The following is a 20,324-nucleotide window of genomic DNA, read 5'->3' as shown; positions in this document are numbered from 1 at the left end:
GCTGGGCCCTCAGGGGTTGGTTCTCAGCACAACCTCATAATCAAAACCCCTGGTCACATCCATGTAGTCGGGGACTCAGCGTGGAGGTTCCTGCTGCCCTCAGCATCCCCTTCTATTAGGACCTCTACAGTCCCCTCACCGTATTCCCTGTACCCTCAGCACCCTGGCCATGGTCAAAAACAGGCCAGCCACCTGAGGAAGACAGTCACATGAGGCCCCTCACAGTATGTTTGTGTGCCTTACATGTGGCTTGCAGGGCTGTTTGCATTTGACAGATGAAGAATCAAGGGCACAGAGAGGTTAATTAACTTTCCTGAGGTGACACAACCAGGAAATGCTGAGCCTGGATTAAAGCCAAGTCATGGATCCTACAGCCCCATGCTGCCTCCCCGCTATCTCCCTGTGACTATACACTCACACCAAGCCTCACTGACACCCACACCCAACATCAAAGTCCTTCACCCCTGCCACCTGGAGGAGGAAGGCAGGCGGCCAAACTTCTGTTACAAACAGGTCTTTATTAAAGATGAGGAGGGGGTGTGAAAGGGGGGCAGTGTCTCTCCTGCCCACTGCCTTTGGCTGCCGGGGGTGGAGAGCCCTCTTTGCTCCACCCATGCCTCTATGATGGCACATCTGTATGAGGCTGAGGCATGGGGGCGGCGGGGGGGGCAGTGTGAAGAACAGGGGTGGTTCTAAGGAAAAAAAAAACTCCCTTCCCACAGCCCTAATAAATAACAGAAGGGTTTGAAGTGATCTGGGCACAGGCAAGGGGGAATGCAGCACCCTGAACCCCAAAACCTCTGAAATGGGGCAAGCCCTGCACAAGTTGGGAGTTAAGAGAGACTGGGTGAGAGATTGCACATGGGGGAGGGGCTGAGAGAGGAAGGGGTACCCAAAGGACCCTGCCATGGGGGAGCCTGCCCCCCACCCTCCAGCTGGACTCTGATTCTGAGGAGAGAGCATTCTCTCCTTTGCACATGTTTAGACATGGGCGGTCCCCCATTGACTGGAATCATACCCACCCACCTTGAGATTGAGAACCAAGGACTCCTATTTGTTGTTCAGAGGCTGAACACTGACTTAGAATTGCCCTCTTGCCTGAGGTGTCTAAGAAACGATGGGGATTCTCCTATTGGCTGGAGTAAACTCCTTTTGGCTAGAATTCTGAGAACTGGGAAGCTCCCATTGGCTGGGCAATGGCCAATGGGATCAGGCTTTGGCCCTTAAAAGGGCAATCCTAGGAGGCAAGGACCCACCTCCCAATTATGCCCACTTGGAGGTCCCAGAGGGCAAGAGACACGGGGTCCCCTCGATGTCCTTCCAGCCATCCTCTGATGTATGGGCCTGGCTGGCCTGGGGACAAGGGCTTTGGCACTCACACAGCACACGCACACACACGCGTGGCAGGGAAGAAATGGGGACTGGGCAGATTCTGGGTGGGTGTCAGGCCTCACAGCAGGTGGTCACGGCTGGCAAACAGGTAAGGGCTGAAATTGTCCCGGTGGAAGGGGGAGGGATAGAGTCCGCTAAGGGTGTATAGGTCCCGCAGCAGGGGTGTGGGCAGCAGCAGCTTCCGGCCACGGCCACCACCCCCGCCCGGCCCCCCAGGCCCAGGCGAAGAGGGTGAGGGGCCCTGGCTGGGGGCTGGTGCCGGCAGGGGCAGAGGGAGAGGCAGGGGCGTCGGCTCAGACCTCAATCGAGGGCGGGGCACACGGGGCGATGAACACATGGCTGGAGCCCTGGAGGACACGCAGTTGGGGATCAGGTGGCCACGGCGGGCGCAGTTCTGCGGCTCTAGGGATCAGGAATCAGAAGTCAAGGGATTAGAAAGCTTGGGAGAGGCCACAAGAGCACAGTGACACCTCTGTGGCAGTGACAGCCATCTGGAAGTCCCCCTATTTATCCTCCCATCTCCTTGATACTCACTGGATGGGGTGAGCCGTGCCGGTGTCGAATGCGACCTGCAGCCCTCGGGTTCCTGAGACAAAGAGGCGGAGGGGAGGGGCTAGTGGCCCCCTGGGCACCCTGGCCACAGCCACAAGGGGCTCAAAGTGCATAGAGCCCAGTGGAACAGGTAACGAGTTTTCAGGATTAATCATGTCTCCTTGAGAGGGAGGGGGGACACACCCTTCCATTCTGTGGGCAGCCCCCCCCCCGGGACCCAGGTCCACAGAGACAAGTGATTCCTCTACCCCTCCATGGCCCTGAGACCCCCCACCGCCTGCCGACTTCCTCCCTCCTTGGTCCCTCCTCCACCCACCACCCTCTCCAGCCGGGAGCAGCCCCCGGCCCCCCTTACCTGGGCCACACTTAACTTTTCGAGGGGGCTGTCCATGGTGGGGGCTTGGCTCAGGTCCTCCCAAGGGGAGAGCCTTCGGCCAGAGGGTGGCCGGCTCTGGAAGTTGTGCACGACACAGGTGACCTATCAACAGAGGGAAAGGGGTTGTTGAGGCCTGAGGCCGATAAGGTAGATTACTATTCCCATTTGTCAGATAAGGAAACTGAGGCTTAGGTTTTCAAGAACAGCTAACACTTTTATGGTGCCTATAATGTGCCAAATACCGTTGTTTCCACTTTACTAAGAAATAGGTACCCTTATTACTTATTCCACACGGGGAGGCAAATGATGCTGAGTTGTGTAACAACAGGATCTAATCCTGTCCTTATTTAAACCTTTGGTATTTTGGACAACATGGGTTTTTCCATTAATCCTGATTTGGGAGAATATTTCATTAGAATATTATTTATCTTGGGACTTCCTTGGTGGCCCAGTAGTTAAGATTCTGTGTTTCCACTGCAGGGAACACAGGCTCAATCCCTGGTCAGGGAACCTGCATGCCATGTGCCTCCAAAAAAAATTATTTTTAATAAATAAAATAAATTTGTCATGATTAATATTATTTTATATTATTATTTATAATATTTCCCTGATCTTGAGTGTTCTGGTATCCCCCTTAGTTGGTGTACTCAAGTAAGTGCCTCACTTGCCTTACCCGGGTCCCAAACCTGTTATCCGATTTCACAGATGAGAATGTCCCAGCTAGGTAAGGCTAAGGGACTTGCCCAAGGTCACACAGAGTCCACACCCTTCATCATCATGCAGTCCTGCCTCGGGTCAGGGATGGAAGGCAAGGGGGCTCACCAGAAAGGTGGCAATCGCTGCCCCTGTCAGGAAGCCAGCCAGCACGTCCGACCAGTGGTTGCGGTACTCCGCCACGCGGACCACGCCCACCAGGAAAGCAGGGCACAGCAGGGCCAGGCAGAGTGAGGGTTTGACCAGGCGAGAGCCCTTCACGCGGAACACGAGTGTCACGTACATCTGCAGGGGCCGGACAGGTTAGAGGTCACACGGCAGCAACAGTTCCCAAACTCAAGTGGACATTACATTCAGGGAAGGGGGTGAGGTCTGAACCCTGAGAAGCCACGTTGGGGCTCCAAAGAACACAGCCAGGGGGACTGGAGTTCAGGGGATGGAGTCATGGACCCCCAGTGGGACTTTGCAGGAAAGAGGGTGTAGCCTGAGCACCAAAGAGCAGTAGATAGGGTCTGGGGCCCCAGGTCTCTGGGAGACCAATCACAGATGGTGAAAGATACTTGCTGGCTGAGGGTGTAGCCACAAAGTCAGAGGGTGGAGTCAGGCCCAAGTGACAAGTGCTGTCAGGAGCTCCAAGAGGTGGAGTCCCCAAACACCTGGGGACCACTAACAGGGTTAGAAGCATAGTACCCAACGCCAGAAAAAGCAGTCAGAGCAACAGTGGGTGCGACCAGGGAAAAGCAGGGGAGAAGAATCAGGAAGTTTCAACGAAATTGACTCAGGAGTATGGCCAGACCAATAAAAGGTGATGTCAAAGTGGGGGACAAGGGCTCCAGGGGACAGAGTTGAAAGCCCACTACCTAGTCACCCAGCCAATAACCAGGACCTGTGACACGGCAGGGAGTTGGCTAGGCTTCACTGGACAGAGTCTATAGAGCTGAGCCAATAGCCTCCTTCGGATGCGGGGTTAGTGGGTCTGGAGGCGTGGCTAAACACCAAGGGGACGGCTCTTGACTCAAGATGGGGGCGTGACCAGACTCCAAGGGGTGGAGCCAGAGCCTCCGCCCTAGGGGCGGAGTCACAGTGACGTAGGGCGTGGCCTCACTCTGGGAGGGATTGGAGGCCCCAGCCCACAGGGTCTTCTGACCACTGGCCGCCCCCCAACTGCCTTGCCTCCATTTCGGGGCTCACCGCTGTGTAGGTGACGGCATAGGCGCAAAGGGCAGCGTCCTTGCAGGGGAAGGCGCGGCGCGCAGCAGCCACCAGGCTGGGACTGCCGGCGCAGGCACCCTGGTCAGTGACGAAACGGTCGGGCCCTGGCCGGTCCGGTGAGGGTGGCGGGCAGCCCAGGGCCGTGTAGTTGGGGCGGCACACGGACAGGAAATGAGGCGTGGGATTACCGGTCACCACCTGCCCCGCGTTAGCGAAGATGGTCGTGGTGAAGAGGCCAAAAGAGTAGACCCCTGGGGTAGGATGAGAGAGGGAGTTCATGCCAGGGCCCAGCAGCTGTTCTCCTGTGAGCCCCCTTAAGGCCCATCTGGGTCCCTGTCTCCTTGTTCCTGTGACTGACATGAAGGCACACCTCGGACTCCCCCTAGCACCATATTCCCTAACAGTTGGGCCATGTTCCCTTGGGATGTCATTCTAAGCCTCCTCTACCTGCCCCTGTTCTTGCTATTACTGAGCTGCTCATTTTCATCCTGGAGGATCTTCAACCCTCTCCCCCAGGGACCACCATTTCGGGTGAGCTCTGCCCTTCTACCCCAAGGCCACCAACTGCGGCTGAGCCCATATTTAGAAGACTGCCAGGGATCTCACCCCACTGCTCTGAGGACATCCTGTGCTTTTTCTGCCTGAGATTCTTCTTGTGGTAATTTGGGGCCCTCCTCTTAGAGTTGCCATCATGGTTGGCTTAGGGCACACCCATATCTCTAGAGCCTCCACTAGGACTGCCCACAGCCCAAATTCCTCTTGCCCCATGAAGTCACCATCATGGACATTCTAGGGCCCTTTCCCCCATGGAATTCTTATTATGGCCGAGCCTGGCCCATCTCCCTTTTGCACGGCTGACCCCTGACCAAGTCACTCACCCAGGAAGCGGACCAGCCTCCGCAGCGGGGGGCTGAAGCGGCAGCAGGCCCCGGACACGATGGTGCTCTCCCCAATGATGGGGACGGCTGAGGGCGGTGCAGGGAAAAAGGCACGCGCCAGCTCCCCAAGCAGGATCTGTGGGCAAGACCAAGGTGTGGTCTTCTTGGCCTTCAAACCCAGTCCTCCACCCACCACCCATCGGCCCTCCTGCCTCCTGGAAGGCCCTTCCCATAGTCTGAGCCGGGTTACCACCAGTCTCACCGTGAGGGTGGGCCCAGCGGTGACCAGGGCGTAGATGAGGGCTGGGGGTGCTCTGCTGGTAGCCTCAGGCCCTGGGTAGGGCTTGGCATAGGTACTATCATAGCAGAAGAAGCCCTGGGTGTGCACAGGGAATGTGTCTGTGAACTCCAGGCGGTAGGCAAGCAGGACCACGATGCCCAGCAGTACCGACTGCCGTCCAGTCAGGGTGGGGAGAGAGATGGACAGAGAAGAGAGAGGAAAGAAAGGGTCAGGTCTGAGTCAGAGCCATGGAGACAAAGACACAGAGATGGAGAAAGAGACAAGGAGGAGAGATACAGAGAGAGATGAAGAGGAGTGGGTAGAGAGAACGGACTGGGAAGAGGGAGAGACAACAGGGCCAGGGCTCAAAAAGTGAGTGTGATGGAGGGACAGAGCAACAGAGAAAGAAAACTACTGGTAGAAATATTGGGTTGGCCAAGAAAGGTCATTTGGGTTTCTCCATAACGAATTTTTTGCACCAACCCAATAGGAGCAGCCACAACAGGTGTAACTCTTACTGTGGGCTGGGCATCATACTAAACCTTTTTCTAGAATTAATCCATTTTACTTTCATAACAGCCCTAAGAGAGAGGGAGGGATGCCAACTGTGCCCATTTGCAGATGAGGAAACTGAGGCCTGGGAAGGCATGTGAGGTGCCCAGAGTTCCACAGTAAGGATGGGCAGAGGTGGGTTGGAATCCCAGGGAGTGCCACTTCAGAAGGTGCCTCCTCCCTCTGGGCCAGGGAGGAACTGTGCTCCTCACCTCCACGAAGACAAAGCAGGGGATGATGGAAAAACTCCTCTTCAGCTGAGGTCTCCCTCCCGCCATGGTGATGGCTGGGCCTGTGGAGATGCAGAGGGAATGGCACCGCCAGGGGCGGGGCCTAGAGGGAGCCTCAGGTCATCTGTTCTTGGAGTCTTCTGGCCACACCCTGGCCCCCATCCCTGGTCCTTCCAACTACACCTGGCCCCACCCCCTAAGCCTGGCTCTTCCAACTACAGCCAAGGAGCCCCGGCCCCGCCCCCCTGAGGCTTCTGGCCACGCCTCCACATACCCAGGTCTTTGCCCCTGTCCCAGCTTATTAGAGGCACGTGCCTCCACCGATACAACCTGCTCAGCTCAGCCTCTGCTGAAGTGCCCACCGATTCTATAGTGGTCCCCCACAGCCTGCACAGGAGATTCTGACTCCATACCTTGTAGGGTCCAGTCTCCCTTAGCATGTGGGAACCCTCCCCTTGGCCTTCAGCACAGAGTTATCCTGCTTAAAGGGAACCCCTCTTCTACAAATAAGGTTCCTCACCCCCACTAGTTTTTAGGAGACCCCCATACTCTTCCCCTACGTGCTTTACAGGAAGCCCTATGCTCCCTGTTACCCACCTCCACCAGGTCCCTCCCCCCATACCACTTCCCCCAGAGCCCACAGGGGCCTCCCTCTCCTGTCCCCATGGGCTGTGCCTGACTGGTTTGGGCTGATGGCCAGGCCCTCCCTCTCTCCCAGCTGCCTCTCCCTCTCTCCTTCCTTTCCCCTCCTCCCAGCCCGTCTGCCTCCCTGTATTATGAGAGAGGGCTATCTCCCCCTCAACCCGCTCCCCCTCCCCCCCCGCCCCACCCCCAGTCTAACCTCAGTCAGTCCCCAGCACTGAGAGGCGTACACAGTCACACCTGCTTGACCCATTCTCCCAGCCAGACCTCACCTGTGAATGGCCCTATGGCTTCCCGCAGGCTGCTGCCACGCCCACAGACTCACAGCCGCTCCTGGCAGCCAGCAGGGCAGGGATGGTCACCCCCATTGCCCAGATGAGGAAACTGAGGCCCAGACAGGCAGGGGTAGGCACTCTGGGTCCAGTGCCCCATCCACGTCACTTGCTCTGCAACGTTACACGTGGGGTGAGGGTCATACCAGAGATCCCAGATGCCCAAGGTGCCTACCCAGCCATGGCCCCCTCACTCTCACAGAGATACAGACACACATCGGCACCCCTCCCAGAGTACACAACTCAGCCAGAGCTTCCATCCCAACCACCTTCCCCAACACACACACACACACACACACACACACACACACATATCCAATCGAACAGCATTCGTCCATCCCACCAACAAGGATGAAGGACCTGCTGGGTTCCAAGCAATGCACTGGGTGTCAGTCTTGTGATGAACAAGATGGGCTCGCTCATTCAGACAGGTGCCCAACACCCACTACACACAACTGCACACTCACACAGCACGGTGTGAACACGGCCTGTCACAGACACCCACGCAGATCAAACAAATCCCCTGCCCCCAACACACACAGTCACTGGGACACAACAGGAGGTCCTTCACATACCTCATGGCCCTACATACAGCCCCACTCCACCCCCATCAGGGACAGAGACTCAAAGCTGCCAATACACTTAAGAGTCACATCAAAAAAAAACTCACCACACACACAGTGGGGGGGGGTGTCACAGAACTGGTCACAGCGTCACGCCCCCAATTACAAGGCACAGAATGATACATATTAAGTCTGGGGTCCACCTTGACAGTCACAGAAGAGCCCTGCCATCCACAACCACATCCACATGGCCACACAAGGGCACATACATGGACTGTGGCATAGACTTGCACACAGACACATAAGAAAGGCACACGATCAGTCACAGAATAATGGGCCCCCACACACCATCAGAAAAAACACAACAGCCACACAATGACAGTCACATGCATACAACCACACAGACACCGAGACAGACACACAATCACTGAGAGAGCAGTCACAGGGCCACTCAAAGGCGGCCACAGCAACACGACCACAACACAGTCACCATCAGAGTGATACCCACGGCGACAATCACACAAAGACAGCCACGGGAGACACAGTCACACAGCCACCACACGCACACCCCTGATGCCACACACACACTGACACATAACGACAACCACCCAGTCACCAGCAGCCTCACCGGGGTACTGTCCCCATCCACCCCTCCCCTAGCTGGGTCCCCAAGCCTCAGCTCGCAGCCTCCCCTCCCCCTCCCCGCGCTGGACCCGCAGGGGACCCGACCCACACGAACCGAACCCTGGCCAGACAGACACAACGAGGCTCGGAAGCCGGCAAGAAGAGGTACAGGCGGCGCCCCGAGGCCCTCCCCCTCACCGGGTCGACACTACCGCCGCCTGAGCCCTGGCTCCACCTAGACGGCCCCGGCGCAGCGGGACGGACAGACAAACCGACCGCCAGCCAGCAGGCGAACGCGGAGATGGAGACGCGGTCGGCCGGCCCGGCCGCGCCGCGCAGTCTCCGCGCCGGAGGGAGGGGCGGGGCCTCCGGGACATTATTTGCATAACCCGTGAGGCGGGGCCTCGCGATGCCTTATTAGCGTTTTCGGGGCGGGGCCCCACTTCCTTTTGGGGGCGAACCATGAGGGAACGAAGACGAGGTTAAGAGGGAGGATCCTGGTGGGTGCTGAGAGGAAGAGGGTGGGATAACGAGACCCTCCCTCTCTGAGCCTCAGTTTCCCCATTTGGCAGTAGGGACAGCAGGCAGGATCGCCAGGGCAGCCCACAAAGGAAGACTGGTGGCTAGTGGGGAAAAGACTGTCTGGTCACTCAATAACTGGACATACTGACCTCTGACCTTGTCATATACTAAATCCAGTGTCACACCGCCCCCTGACTCTAGAACCACATATCCTGTTCAGCCCCTTGGTCTCCACATCTTGCCCAAGACTGGGTAGTAAATTGCAGGGGTCACTCGCAGGCCCAGGAAGAAGCAGGAGCAACAGTTCACAGGCGGAGGAAGGTCTCAGCTAGTTTATTTTCTTTCTGGAGGAGTCTTCAAGGGAGAGCAGTCCCGGCTGCTCAGGCTGCAGAGAGAGAGGGTGGGTCAGAACCTGGCTTGGTCCAGGGGACCCCAGGCGTGGTGGTCAGGGAGCAGATATCCAGGTTGGGAGTTTGGGGTGGTGCCCAGACTCTGGGACTCCAGGGCAGGCCAGAAGGGGAAGGGAAAGGTGGGTTGGGGGAGGGGGAGATCCGTACCAGGTGGGAAGGAGCTGCGGCTCTTGCTGAGCAGTAGCCGGGGAGGGCCCTGGTCCGTGTCTGAGTCCGAGTCCCAGCAGGGAAGAGGAGGGCTCAGGCATCTGTGTCCCTTATAGCCTGCAGGAGGGACATGTGCGAGTCTATCATGACACCTGAATGTGACCCTTGAGTGGTCTGTGAATATGAGCCCAGTACCCTTGATATTGGAGAAGGAAATGGCAACCCACTCTAGTGTTCTTGCCTGGAGAACCCCAGGAACGGGGGAGCCTGGTGGGCTGCCGTCTATGGGGTCGCACAGAGTCGGACACGACTGAAGCGACTTAGCAGCAGCAGCACCCTTGATATAATGTGATCCTTGATCATGTCCCTTGAATGTGACCCAACACGACCCCAAACTATGATCTCAATTGATGACCCTTGAATTTTACCCCATTCGTGTGTGTGTGTGACCTAAGTTGCTTCAGTCATGCCCAACTCTGTGCAACCCTATGGACTGTAGCCTGCCAGGCTCCTCTGCCCTTGGAATTCCCCAAGCAAGAATACTGGAGTGGGTTGCCATGCCCTCCTCCAGCAGACCTTCCCGACCCAAGCACCCAACCCATGTCTCTTATGTCTCCTACACTGGAAGGCAGGTTCTTTACCACTAATGCCAGTTGGGGAGTCCCAGATTTTATCCCATTGACCTTTAAAAAAGATTAGTGACCCTGAGTGACCCTTGGATGAAACCTCCAGGGACTCTCTAATGTCACCCCAGAACATTATTTAATGTGACCACAGAATAAGACCCAACAGAGGACTTCCCTGGTGGTCCAGTGGTTAAGAATCTGCCTGCCAATGCAGGGAACACAGGTTCCATTCCTGGCTTGGGAAGATCCCACATGCCATGGGGCAACTAAGCCCATGCACCACATCTGCTGATCCTGTGCTCTGGAGCGCCCAAGCTACATCTACTGAGCCCACGAGACCTAGAGCCCATGGTCCGCAACAAGAGAAACCACCTCAATAAGAAGCCCATGCACAGCAACAAGAGAGTAGCCCCTGCTTGCCACAACTTGAGAAAGCCTGCACACAGCAATGAAGACCCAACATAACCAAAAATCAATAAATAAATAACTGCGGGGGGGAAGACCCAACAGATGTGACCCCCAAATATGGCTTCTGACATGACCTCCATGTGTGAAGCTGGAGAATGATCTCCCCCCCAACCCTGGAGTGCTGCTCAGCCCCCCTCACCCCTGAGGTTTGCGGCCCTGGGGCGGCCCCCTGAGGATATGGTGAGGCCATCAAAGGAGTTCTGCAGCACATGCACAGCGGACCTGTGGGGAGATGGTGATCTGTAGGCCCTCCGGGGGACTCTGGACTGCTCAGGGCTGGGGCGGGGGGGCTGTGGTGGGGGAAGGGTAGAGATGAGTCCCAGGAGGAGAGGGAGACCTGGACTCAGGTGGGTTCCAGGTTCTGGTGGTCACTGGTTGATCTGATTGGGAGGAGAGGGCAGGGCAGATGAAGGTCAGGGGTCAGAGGTTACAGTGGGAGCTCATCACCATATGTCACCCAGCTCCCTTTGGAGGTTATCCCTCCAGGAACCACTGCATCCTGGTGGCAATTCCTCAGTCTCTAGCCAGTTGGCTGTCTCGTACCCTTGCTGCTTCATCTTGGTCAGGACCTGAGGTCAGAAAGGGATGGGGAAACAATAATAATAATGGTGAAAGGTGTGATATAGCATTTATTGCATACCAGGATGCCTTTAAACAGCTTATCACTCAGTTAATGCAGCTACTCGGTCAGGCAGGGCTATGTTATTACATCCATTATACAGATGAAGAAACTGAGGCTCAAGGAGGGGAGGTGACTTGATCACAATCACATAGCAGTAAGTACCAAAACTGAGATTTGAACCCAGGCCTTCTGGCTGCAGTATGATAGTAGAGGCCAGCAGAGATCCCCATACCCCAACTCACACAAGGTTCCCCTCCCACCCCACCCTGCTCTGCTCACCTTGCGGCACTTCACCTGTGTCTTCTGCATCTTCTGGATGTTCACCAGGTTCTCCGTGATCTCCTGTTCCTGTGCCTCTGTAGGGGGAGGGGACTTAAGGGGGCCGAAGCTGTAGAAGGACCTCCACCCTGCCCTCCCGGCCATAGGCTTTGGGCACTCACGGAGCTTCTGATAAATGAAGGTCACCTCCTCTCGTACCAGCTCCAGCTCCTCCCATAGGAACTTCTTGCTGAGGAGACAGGGCACCTCTGGCCTCCCATATCCTGGCCCCCTGGCTTCCCATTTGTCCACCTGCCTCCCCCAAGCCACTGCCACCTTCCCTGTTTCCATCTGTTCAACTACCATCCCCCAGAGGCTTGTCCCTCCCCAACCTGCCTACCCACCTTTCCCCTTCTACTACTATTCCCCCACCTCCTACCCCTCCCTACCCCCACCCTGTCCACCCCTTCTGACCTTCAGCCTCCTATTCCCTCAGGCCCCCATTTCCTGGCTTCCAGTTCTCCATCTTCTGGCGCCCTTGACCTCCCATACCCCAACTCTGCCCCTCTCCACCACCTCTCCCCTCCAGTTTCCCATCTCACCCCTGCCAGCTTTCTGGTCCCCTGAGCTCCCTTCCCATCCCTGTCTCCCCTTCCTCTGGCCTCCCAGTTTCCCACACAGCCCCACTGCCTCCTGCCTCCTCCACCCCCTCCTCTTGTCCCCCAAGCTTTCCATGGCCCCCCAGACTCCCTTACTTACTTCCCCCTCCCATTTCCCCCATCCCACTTGTGGCCCCTTCTCCCTGGCCTCCCTCCTCTCCTGAAGCAACCTCCATGCAACCCTCCTGGCAACACCCACCTGTCCCGGATCTCCTGGGCCAGCAACTGCAGGCAGCGGGTGGTGCGGGCCCGCTGCACCTCCTCGTTGTCATGCAGGCTCTTCTGCAGCCCCTGCAGGCCTTGAGCCAGGGCCTCATACAGCTCCTGCCGTCCCTCCACCACATCCCACTTGTGGCCTTCCTTGTCTCCCTGGTGGCTCGTGGGGCCCAGCACCTCTACAGAGATGGTGGGAACTTGCCTGAGCCCCACCCACAGCCCTGAGCCTAGCTTTGAACACAACTTCCCCTAACCCTCACCAGACCCTGGCCTGAAACCCAAACCCATCCAATTTTTCCCACCCTGGCCTGACCTGGCTGACCTTGACAGGGCCAGCCTCCAGCCTTACCTCAACCCTTGGCCAGTTCTCACCTTCCAGCTGTTGGATCTTGATTTGCTGCAGGCAGCTCTCCTTCTCCAACAGGGTCACTGAGTGGTTTAGGAACTCGAAAGCCTGGGCCGAGAGGTCAGGCCTAGGGGTGGGAGCAGGGGTGAAGTGGGAGGGGATGGAGACAATTGCTGGAGGTGGGGCTGAGGTGGCTCACCTTGGTCTGGGCCTGTAACTGACACCTGAGTGACTCCAGTTCACATCTCAGAAGCTTCTGGCAGTCGGGAATCATCGAGGTGGACTTAACTGTGAGCAGAGGTGAGGGTCAGCCAAGGCTGGGAAGGGTGCGGGGGGTGGGGGGGGGCAAGGTCAGGGCAGAGGTCAGTAGAGGTTCAGGGTTGGGAGTGAGGCAGGGGACAAGGTAAGGAGCTGGGGTAGGCTGAGGCAGAGGTAGAAGAAGGAGTAGGGGTCAAGGTCAGAGACAAGGATGAAGGGCAAGGTCAGGGGCAAGGGTCAACTGATGACAGGGATGAATGGGAAGCAATGGTGCAGGTCCACTGAGGAGGGGGCAGAAGGTGGAGGTAGGAACTGGTGGGTCTTCTACCCACAGTCTTGTTCGGTGGAAGGTTCTTACCTTTGGTTTTGGAACAGCTGGTCTCCAAGGGCTTCTAGAGAAGGGGGACATGAGGGCAGTAGAAATTTACCCCTGGGCTGCATCCTTGCTCACCCTAACCCAGGGTGTGGGGGTTAGACATGATTTGGGTCTGCTGAGTTCTGGGTGTCCTAGACCCCCGAGGGCAGGCAAAGCTGCCTCCAGGCATATGCATGCACCCCCAACCCCACCTCACCTCTGCCCCAGCCCGAACACACTCAGAAGCGCATCTGTGTGGCAGGCATGGGGGCTGCCCCTGAGAACACACAGCTTCAGAGCCCTCACTCCGGCTTGGACTCAGGTAATGGCCCTCTTCTTTAGGGGCAAACGGCATCAACAATGTCTGCAAGGAGCACCAGCAACTCCTGATGCACAACCACACACAGTCATCGAAACACAACCATAGACACACAACTTCAGACACAGAGATGCATGCTAAGTCATAAGACCCAGGGCACATGTCATGCCCATCTCAGACATACAACCACAGTCACAGACACACAGGCAGTCATACCCAGAGACAATCACAGACAGAACCTCATTAAGACACATAATGGGCTTCCCCAGTGCTCAGATGATCAAGAATCTGCCTGCAATGTAGGAGACCTGGGTTCAATCCCTGGGTCGGGAAGATCCCTTGGAGAATGCAATGCTAACCCACTCCAGTATTCTTGCCTGGAGAATCCCATGGACACAGGAGCCTGGTGGGCTACAGCCCATGGGGTAACAAAGAGTCAGACAGGACTGAGCAACTAACACTTCCACAAGACACACAATGAGGCATCCATTCCATTCATTCAAGACATTTTTAGTGCAGGCCTGGCTGAGCACTGGGCGCTGTTCTGGGTGCTGAAGACATAAGGCGTGAGGGTTCTCAAGAGCTCTCTGCCCCACAGCCCCCACCCGAAGCCCTGCAACAGTAGATTGAGGTGTGGCAGGAAGGGGTTTCCCAGGTGGGGTAGACCTTAGTGCTGCTGTTATGCCTCTTCGGAAGATCCTGGCCATTACACAGCTCCTGTGAGTCTGAGCAAAGGGTGGAGGGAGACCCATGTGACTGACACCCTGAGTCTCTCCCTGGCCTCCAGGCTTCAGTTGTCACTGTGTTTTCAGGTGCAGTCGGCTGTGAGGTCTCTGGCTCTGGGTCCTTCGACCAGTGAAATGTATATTCCAAGGTCTTTTCTGAGGAAGTGCCTGGCAAGAGGGATGGGTGGTGAAGGTTTCCTGAGAGCCAGCCCACATCACACCAGCTCCCCCAGCCCCAGGCTAGTCCCTCAACGAACCACTGCACTTGTCACACTTCTTTTGAGCAGGCGAGCACGAACCACAGCACTTGTCACACTTCTTGTGAGCAGGTGAACATGAACCACAGCACTTGTCACACTTCTTGTGAGCAGGTGAACATGAACCACAGCACTTGTCACACTTCTTGTGAGCAGGTGAACACACGTTGGAGGGTGAGGGAAGTGAGCGGTAGCAAGGCACGGAGTACTCAGGGTCCAGAGGTAGGCCAGCCAGAAGAGGGTTGCTTTGAGTGGGGGGGGGGGGGACAGAGGGCTGCACTGAGACCAGCTCCTGGGTCCTGACAACCCCAGGCCCTTCCTGACACCCCAGAGTGGCCGCAGCCCTCAACACAGGCTTCTTAGTTATGGTAGGAGCCAAAGCTGGGTGAAAGATGATCCTAGCCCCAGGGGTTGGACTGGACAGTGAGAAGAACCCAGAATTTCCCACAGAGGGAACTGAGGTCTGAGATAAGCCTAAAAGAAAAAAAAAAAAAAGATCTTAACACTGGCCCTAAAGGAAGAACATCCTTGGCAGGAAACAGCATGTGCCAAAGCTTAGAGGTCTGTCTATGCTCCCAGTGCAAGGAGTCCAGGTTCAATCTCTGGTCAGGGGGCCTGGATTTGATCCCTGGTCAGAAAACTAGATCCCACAAGCCCACAACTAAAGATCCCAAATGATGCAACTAAGATCCAGTGCAGTTAAGTAAATATATATATACATATATATATATATATATTTTTTTTTTTTTTTAAAGCTTGGAGGTCTGGAACCAGGTGCTCTGTGCTGATAAAATCAGGGTGGCTGGAGGCAGAGGTCCAGGAGGAAGCAGCAGGAGGTTGGCAGGACAGCTCAAACAAGTCAGGGCAAGCCAAGCAGGGGAGTTGGGAACTGGCTCCCCAGTAAATGAGAGCCACAGAATGTGAGAAGGAGAGGCACAGCACATCCATTTAACAAATGTTAGCTGAACTGGGGCCCAGGCCTGCACTAGGTAAGGCTGGGAACAGGAAAGGGCTCATTTCTGGGTCTCACATACATACCCCCTTGCCCTTCCAGTGTAGTGAGGGCTGTCACAGCCGGAGAAACCTGGGACAGGTCTGCCTGGAAAAACTTCCAGGTGAAGGGCATCTTGCCATGGATCACACTCAGCCAGAAAGGCCACAATATAGTGCTTTCTCTTCTTTTGTCCTTTCTGGGACCTCTGGTATCCTTCCCCTAGCCCAGTCCTCCTGGAAGACTCTTATATACCCTTCAAAACCTTACTCAGTATCGCCTCTGTAAAATCTTCCTTAATCCCTTTTTAAGTTCATATTTTCTGAACATTTGGCTGAGTGCTGGGCACCACCATAAGCCCTCACTGGGTCTTCACACACCATCCTAAGCCCTCACTGGGTCTTCACACCCACCATAATAACTTGCAAGGGTTATTATTCTTCCTGAAATGTTCTAAGCTACCCCTTCAAAAGTTACTGCCTCAGGGAGGTCCTCACTGCCAGAGGCAGTACAGTATGATGATTAAGCAAGGAGACCCTCCAGTTGGATGGCCAGTGTTCAAATCCTAGTTTTGTCCCCTTCCCAGCTGTGTAATGTTGGGATAATTATGAAACCTCTTCAAGCCTCAGTGTCCCCAACTATGAAAATGGGATATCATACTACCTACTTTACTGAGTTGTTGTGATTAAGTAAATTAATCCATACGAGTGCCTGATTGATACACAATAACGGGATCTGTCTTTGAAAATTACACTGAGGACTTAGTACTTTGGAATCATAGGAGCCCTGGGAGACTTGGGAGGGGAAAAAGCAGGGTGCATTTCTGAGTGACAATTGCAGGCAGGACACCAGGTCGATCCCCGCCCCAACTCGCCTCCAACATCACCTGCTTCTCCCTCAGTCACTCCAGATAGAATTCTCGGAGGAAGGGGGCGGGGTCATTTGCCTGGGCCCCGCCCCCGGGGCCTTGAATCCTGCGCCCGCCAGGCTTCAGACCCCTTTCCACCCCCACCTACCACATACCACCTGCTCATGCTCTCCCATCAGGGACCGCGAAGCCAGTCCCCAGCTGTGACGCTGAAATTTGATCCCGTGGGGACACCATCCCATTAAAACGCGCGGAGTCCAAAGGTAGAGTCACAGAGAGGGGTGTGGCTGGCAGTTTAGCTCCGCCCCCGCCGATGCAGCCGAAGGCTTCATTGGCGCCTTTCCGCTTCCGCAGATCCTAGGATCCGCGGTATAATTGGATGAGAGTCCGGAGAGTGGGCGGGATTTCAGGTTTAGTTTCCGTTTATCGATTGGTCAATATTTAAGAGGGCGGTACAGGAGATACAGATCTCCGGTCCGATTGGCTTCTGGCTTAGCTGGGGGGCGGGACGAATTCTTGGTCCCACGAGGGGAGGTAGCTGAGGAGGTCCGCGGGCCACCTCAGAGCGCGGGAGTGAGGTACCGAGCCCACCAAGCCTGACATTCTAGGTCCAGCCCGGGACTCCTGGTGCTGCGGGTCGAGATCCGGGTCCAGTGGTGGGGTCGGTTTCCTCCGGATGAGATTTGGGGTTTCCAGGATTAGAACGCGTCTCTGGGAGGTGCTTCGGGAATGTTCTTAGCGACATCCTGTCATGAAAGGAGCGGTCTTTGATGTTAGAAGTGGGTCCCTGGGGTGATATTTGGGAATCACTGGGGTGATCTCTGAAGATCTAGGGCTGCAAGCTTGAGCTGCTGGAGCTGAAATTTGGGGGTCTCAGAGGTGGCATGGATGTTGGGGTTCAGAGACCCTAAGATCTTGGGGGCTGACATTTGGAGAGATAGGGTCGGGGTTGTCACAACTGTTTTGGGTCTTCCCCATCCCATTCCTGGGCTGCTAGCCCGGTATCTCTGCTGGATAGACCACGACCCTGGCCTTGTGCAGGCTCACAGGGTCTGAAGGCCACAGGGCAAATATAAAGCTCTGACTTACCTGGTGCCTCCTTCTCAGGCCTGAAAGATGGAGGAAGGTGGGAATCCAGGAAGCTTGACTAAAGTGGTCCATCTCCTGGTCTTGTCAGGGGCCTGGGGCATGCAAATGTGGGTGACCTTCATCTCAGGTAGGGATCGTCGGCCTGGACATCATGGATGCCCGCGGTGGGGACAGGGATGAGAGAGGGTCCTTGGACGAGTCCTAACACTGGTCCCCTGCACCCCACAGGCTTTGTGCTTTTCCGAGGCCTTCCCCGACATACCTTCGGTCTGGTGCAGAGCAAACTCTTCCCTTTCTACTTTCACATCTCCATGGGCTGTGCCTTCGTCAACCTCTGCATCTTGGCTTCACAGTGTTCCTGGGCTCAGCTCACATTCTGGGAGGCCAGCCAGGTATGCGGGCTTTGGCTCCACTACCCTCTGGACATTCACTCCCAGGACTGCACTGAGCACCTATGACACCTTTGTGACAATTAAAACAAGACCCCCCAAACCACCCCAGCTTCCTGGTATACAGAGAGTTGGGCTTTGGATACCCTTGAGCAGTGCACAGCCTGCACAACCATCCCCAGCAGCCCTGTCTATTCCCCCTGTGTCTGTCTGCTGGCTGTTGCTCCCTCTCCTCCCCCTGACTGGGCCTGCAGCCAAGCTGTGGTGACTCAGCTGGGCTGAGGCACTGACCCCAGCTCACTGTTTAAAAACTAGCCTGACTGGGGATTTACAGTCCCCCACCTCCATCCCCGGAGAAGGAAATGGCATCCCACTCCAATATTCTTGCCTGGGAAATCCCATGGACAGAGGAGCCTGGTGGGCTACAGTCCATGGGGTCACAAAAGAGTCGGTCACGACTTAGCGACTAAACAACAGCAACAACCCCCATCCACACATTTTACCCAACCACAAGGCAAGGAGCCATCTCTGCATCTCATGTTTCTCTATCCTGCCCTCCCCTGACCCCATTCTGTCCCTCAGATGTGGGCAGGTAAGGCCTGAAAGGGGTTTTGATAACCTCACAGACACATGAGGGATTATGGGTAACTGGAAACTTCGGGGACTTTTAATCCTTTCCCTGTGGGCCCAATGTCAGCTTCTAGGGACTAGGCTGGGGCCACAAAGGAGATAGGCCCCGTCTTAGGCTCTTTGGGGGAAATGAAGGGACAGTTACTGTGGTGCTCTGTCCCAACTCAGGGAAGAGAGGCTCTGCCCATCCTCAGTTCTGGGGAAGAATTGGGTAGGAGACAGGCTGTGTTCTGGCAAGTTCCAGTCAGTGTATTAGAAGAGAAGCAGCTCAGGAATTCGGGGGAGAGAGAAGAGACAGTGGTGGAGCCTTTCCTTAGGAACTGCGGGTCTCAGGATATGAGAGCTAGAGCTCTGTTTGGGTTTGGGGATGGAGCAGGGAGACCTGGCTTTGACCCGATCCTGTCTCCCATTCCCCTCTGGCCTTTGAGGATGCACAAGGACATGCCCTGGGGCCCCTTCTGCCTCCCAGGAGTGGCTCACCTTGTCCTCACGTTGCCCCACCAGCTCTTCTTGCTGCTCCTGAGCCTCACACTGGCCACCATCAATGCCCGCTGGCTGGAGTCCCGCACCACGGCCGCCATGTGGGCCCTGCAGACTGTGGAGAAGGAGCGGGGCCTGGGTGGGGAGGTGCCGGGCAGTCACCAGGGCTCGGACCCCTACCACCAGCTGCGGGGTCAGGACCCCAAGTACAGCGCCCTCCGCCAGCAGTTCTTCCGCTACCATGGCCTGTCCTCCCTTTGCAATCTGGGCTGCCTCCTGAGCAATGGGCTTCATTTGGCAGGCCTTGCCCTGGCCCTCCACAACCTCTAGCTCCCACTGACTCTCTGTCTCTGCTGGGGCCCTGGATGTCAATAAACGCTTCTTTGGAAATGACTGCCTTCATCTTTCTCCAACTGGGAAGCAAAGAAGGGGAGGAGCAGGCAAGGGTTGTTGTTGCTGTTGTTTAGTCACTCAGTCGTGTCCTACTCTTTTGCAACCCCATAGACTGTAGCCCACCAGGCTCCTCTGTCCATGGGATCTCCCAGGCAAAGAATGCTGGAGTGGGTTGTCATTTCCTTCTCCAGGAGATCTGCTCAACCCAAGGATCGAACCTCCGTCTCCTGCCTTGGTAGGTGGACTCTACCACTGAGCCACCAGGGAAGCCCTTGTAGGCAAGGGGAGAGCTGAGGGATCCCGTTTTCCCATTCACATGGCATACTAATTCAGAGTGTAGTATGTTACACCCCTAAGCTCGTCCTACAATGGTGCCATTTGTTGAGCACCTACTGTGTGCCAGGCATGGCGCTAACCATTACACATAGCATGTATTATGGTAACAGTATCTGGTTCTGATCCATAGAGGACAATTGTATTTTTTCACCTCATTGACATTGGGAATGGCCACGTGACTTGCTTTGGCCAATGAAATGTGAGCAAAGTCACTTTTGAGAAGAAGTATACAAGCCAGTGCCTGATTCACCACATCTTCCCCTGTTTGTAATGATCAGTGTGAGTGAGAAGCAAACCTTGGACGTAAGGGACTTGTGAACACGGTAAGGGAAGGAAAGAGTGGGGCAAAGGGAGAAGGTAGCACTGACCTATATACACTACCATGCATAAAATAGATAGCTGGTGAAAAGTTGCTGTATAACACAGGGAGCTCATCTTGGCACTCTGTGATAATCTAGAGGGGTGGACTGGGGGAGGGGAGGGAGGCTCAAGAGGGAGTTGATGTATATAACTATGGCTGATTTGGGGTGTTGTATGGCAGAAAACAAGACAACATCATAAAGCAATTTTTCTCCAATTTAAAAAAATGAAGCAAACCTTGGATGTTGGGTGC

General features: G+C 55.7%; 3 protein-coding genes across 16 annotated transcripts; 1 reads left to right on the top strand and 2 right to left on the bottom strand.

The window, feature by feature from the left end:
• Positions 1 to 498: 498 nt before the first annotated feature.
• Positions 499 to 9,012, bottom strand: PLPPR2 (phospholipid phosphatase related 2). Of its 8 annotated transcripts, none has more exons than XM_005208754.4 (10): positions 8,546 to 9,012; positions 7,101 to 7,274; positions 6,169 to 6,289; positions 5,387 to 5,575; positions 5,125 to 5,260; positions 4,226 to 4,497; positions 3,143 to 3,319; positions 2,300 to 2,422; positions 1,927 to 1,978; positions 499 to 1,794 (listed from the first exon to the last, which is right to left on the bottom strand). In XM_005208754.4, exons 3-10 carry the CDS (start codon positions 6,232 to 6,234, stop codon positions 1,451 to 1,453), a joined length of 1,359 nt encoding a protein of 452 aa, XP_005208811.1. In that variant the 5' UTR covers positions 6,235 to 6,289; positions 7,101 to 7,274; positions 8,546 to 9,012; the 3' UTR covers positions 499 to 1,450.
• Positions 9,013 to 9,186: 174 nt separating this feature from the next.
• CCDC159 (coiled-coil domain containing 159) lies at positions 9,187 to 17,819 on the bottom strand. 4 transcript variants are annotated; one of them, XM_015472027.3, is made up of 15 exons: positions 17,484 to 17,819; positions 16,543 to 17,140; positions 14,536 to 14,780; positions 14,220 to 14,446; positions 13,452 to 13,598; positions 13,238 to 13,271; positions 12,821 to 12,909; positions 12,648 to 12,729; positions 12,259 to 12,454; positions 11,583 to 11,650; positions 11,422 to 11,498; positions 10,968 to 11,089; positions 10,660 to 10,742; positions 9,427 to 9,543; positions 9,187 to 9,254 (listed from the first exon to the last, which is right to left on the bottom strand). In XM_015472027.3, the coding sequence occupies exons 2-15, from the start codon at positions 16,545 to 16,547 to the stop codon at positions 9,250 to 9,252; spliced, it is 1,497 nt and encodes a 498-aa protein (XP_015327513.1). In that variant the 5' UTR covers positions 16,548 to 17,140; positions 17,484 to 17,819; the 3' UTR covers positions 9,187 to 9,249. The 4 variants fall into 4 exon arrangements, with proteins under 4 accessions (XP_015327513.1, XP_002688917.2, XP_010805161.1 ...); XM_002688871.6 differs by having other exon boundaries at positions 16,550 to 17,140; XM_010806859.4 differs by lacking the exon at positions 13,452 to 13,598 and having other exon boundaries at positions 16,550 to 17,140.
• TMEM205 (transmembrane protein 205) lies at positions 16,687 to 19,372 on the top strand. Of its 4 annotated transcripts, none has more exons than NM_001037599.2 (4): positions 16,687 to 16,804; positions 17,502 to 17,610; positions 17,712 to 17,875; positions 19,007 to 19,372. In NM_001037599.2, the coding sequence occupies exons 2-4, from the start codon at positions 17,511 to 17,513 to the stop codon at positions 19,310 to 19,312; spliced, it is 570 nt and encodes a 189-aa protein (NP_001032688.1). In that variant the 5' UTR covers positions 16,687 to 16,804; positions 17,502 to 17,510; the 3' UTR covers positions 19,313 to 19,372. The 4 variants fall into 4 exon arrangements, with proteins under 4 accessions (NP_001032688.1, XP_005208797.1, XP_005208799.1 ...); XM_005208740.4 differs by lacking the exon at positions 16,687 to 16,804 and adding an exon at positions 16,913 to 16,972; XM_005208742.4 differs by lacking the exon at positions 16,687 to 16,804 and adding an exon at positions 16,913 to 17,002.
• Positions 19,373 to 20,324: the final 952 nt, after the last annotated feature.

The sequence above is a fragment of the Bos taurus genome, chromosome 7, assembly GCF_002263795.3.
Source record: "Bos taurus isolate L1 Dominette 01449 registration number 42190680 breed Hereford chromosome 7, ARS-UCD2.0, whole genome shotgun sequence".
In the NCBI taxonomy this organism is placed as follows: Eukaryota; Metazoa; Chordata; class Mammalia; order Artiodactyla; family Bovidae; genus Bos; species Bos taurus.
The sequence above is the reverse complement of the archived record's forward strand: the minus strand, read 5'-3'. Positions and strand labels throughout refer to the sequence as shown.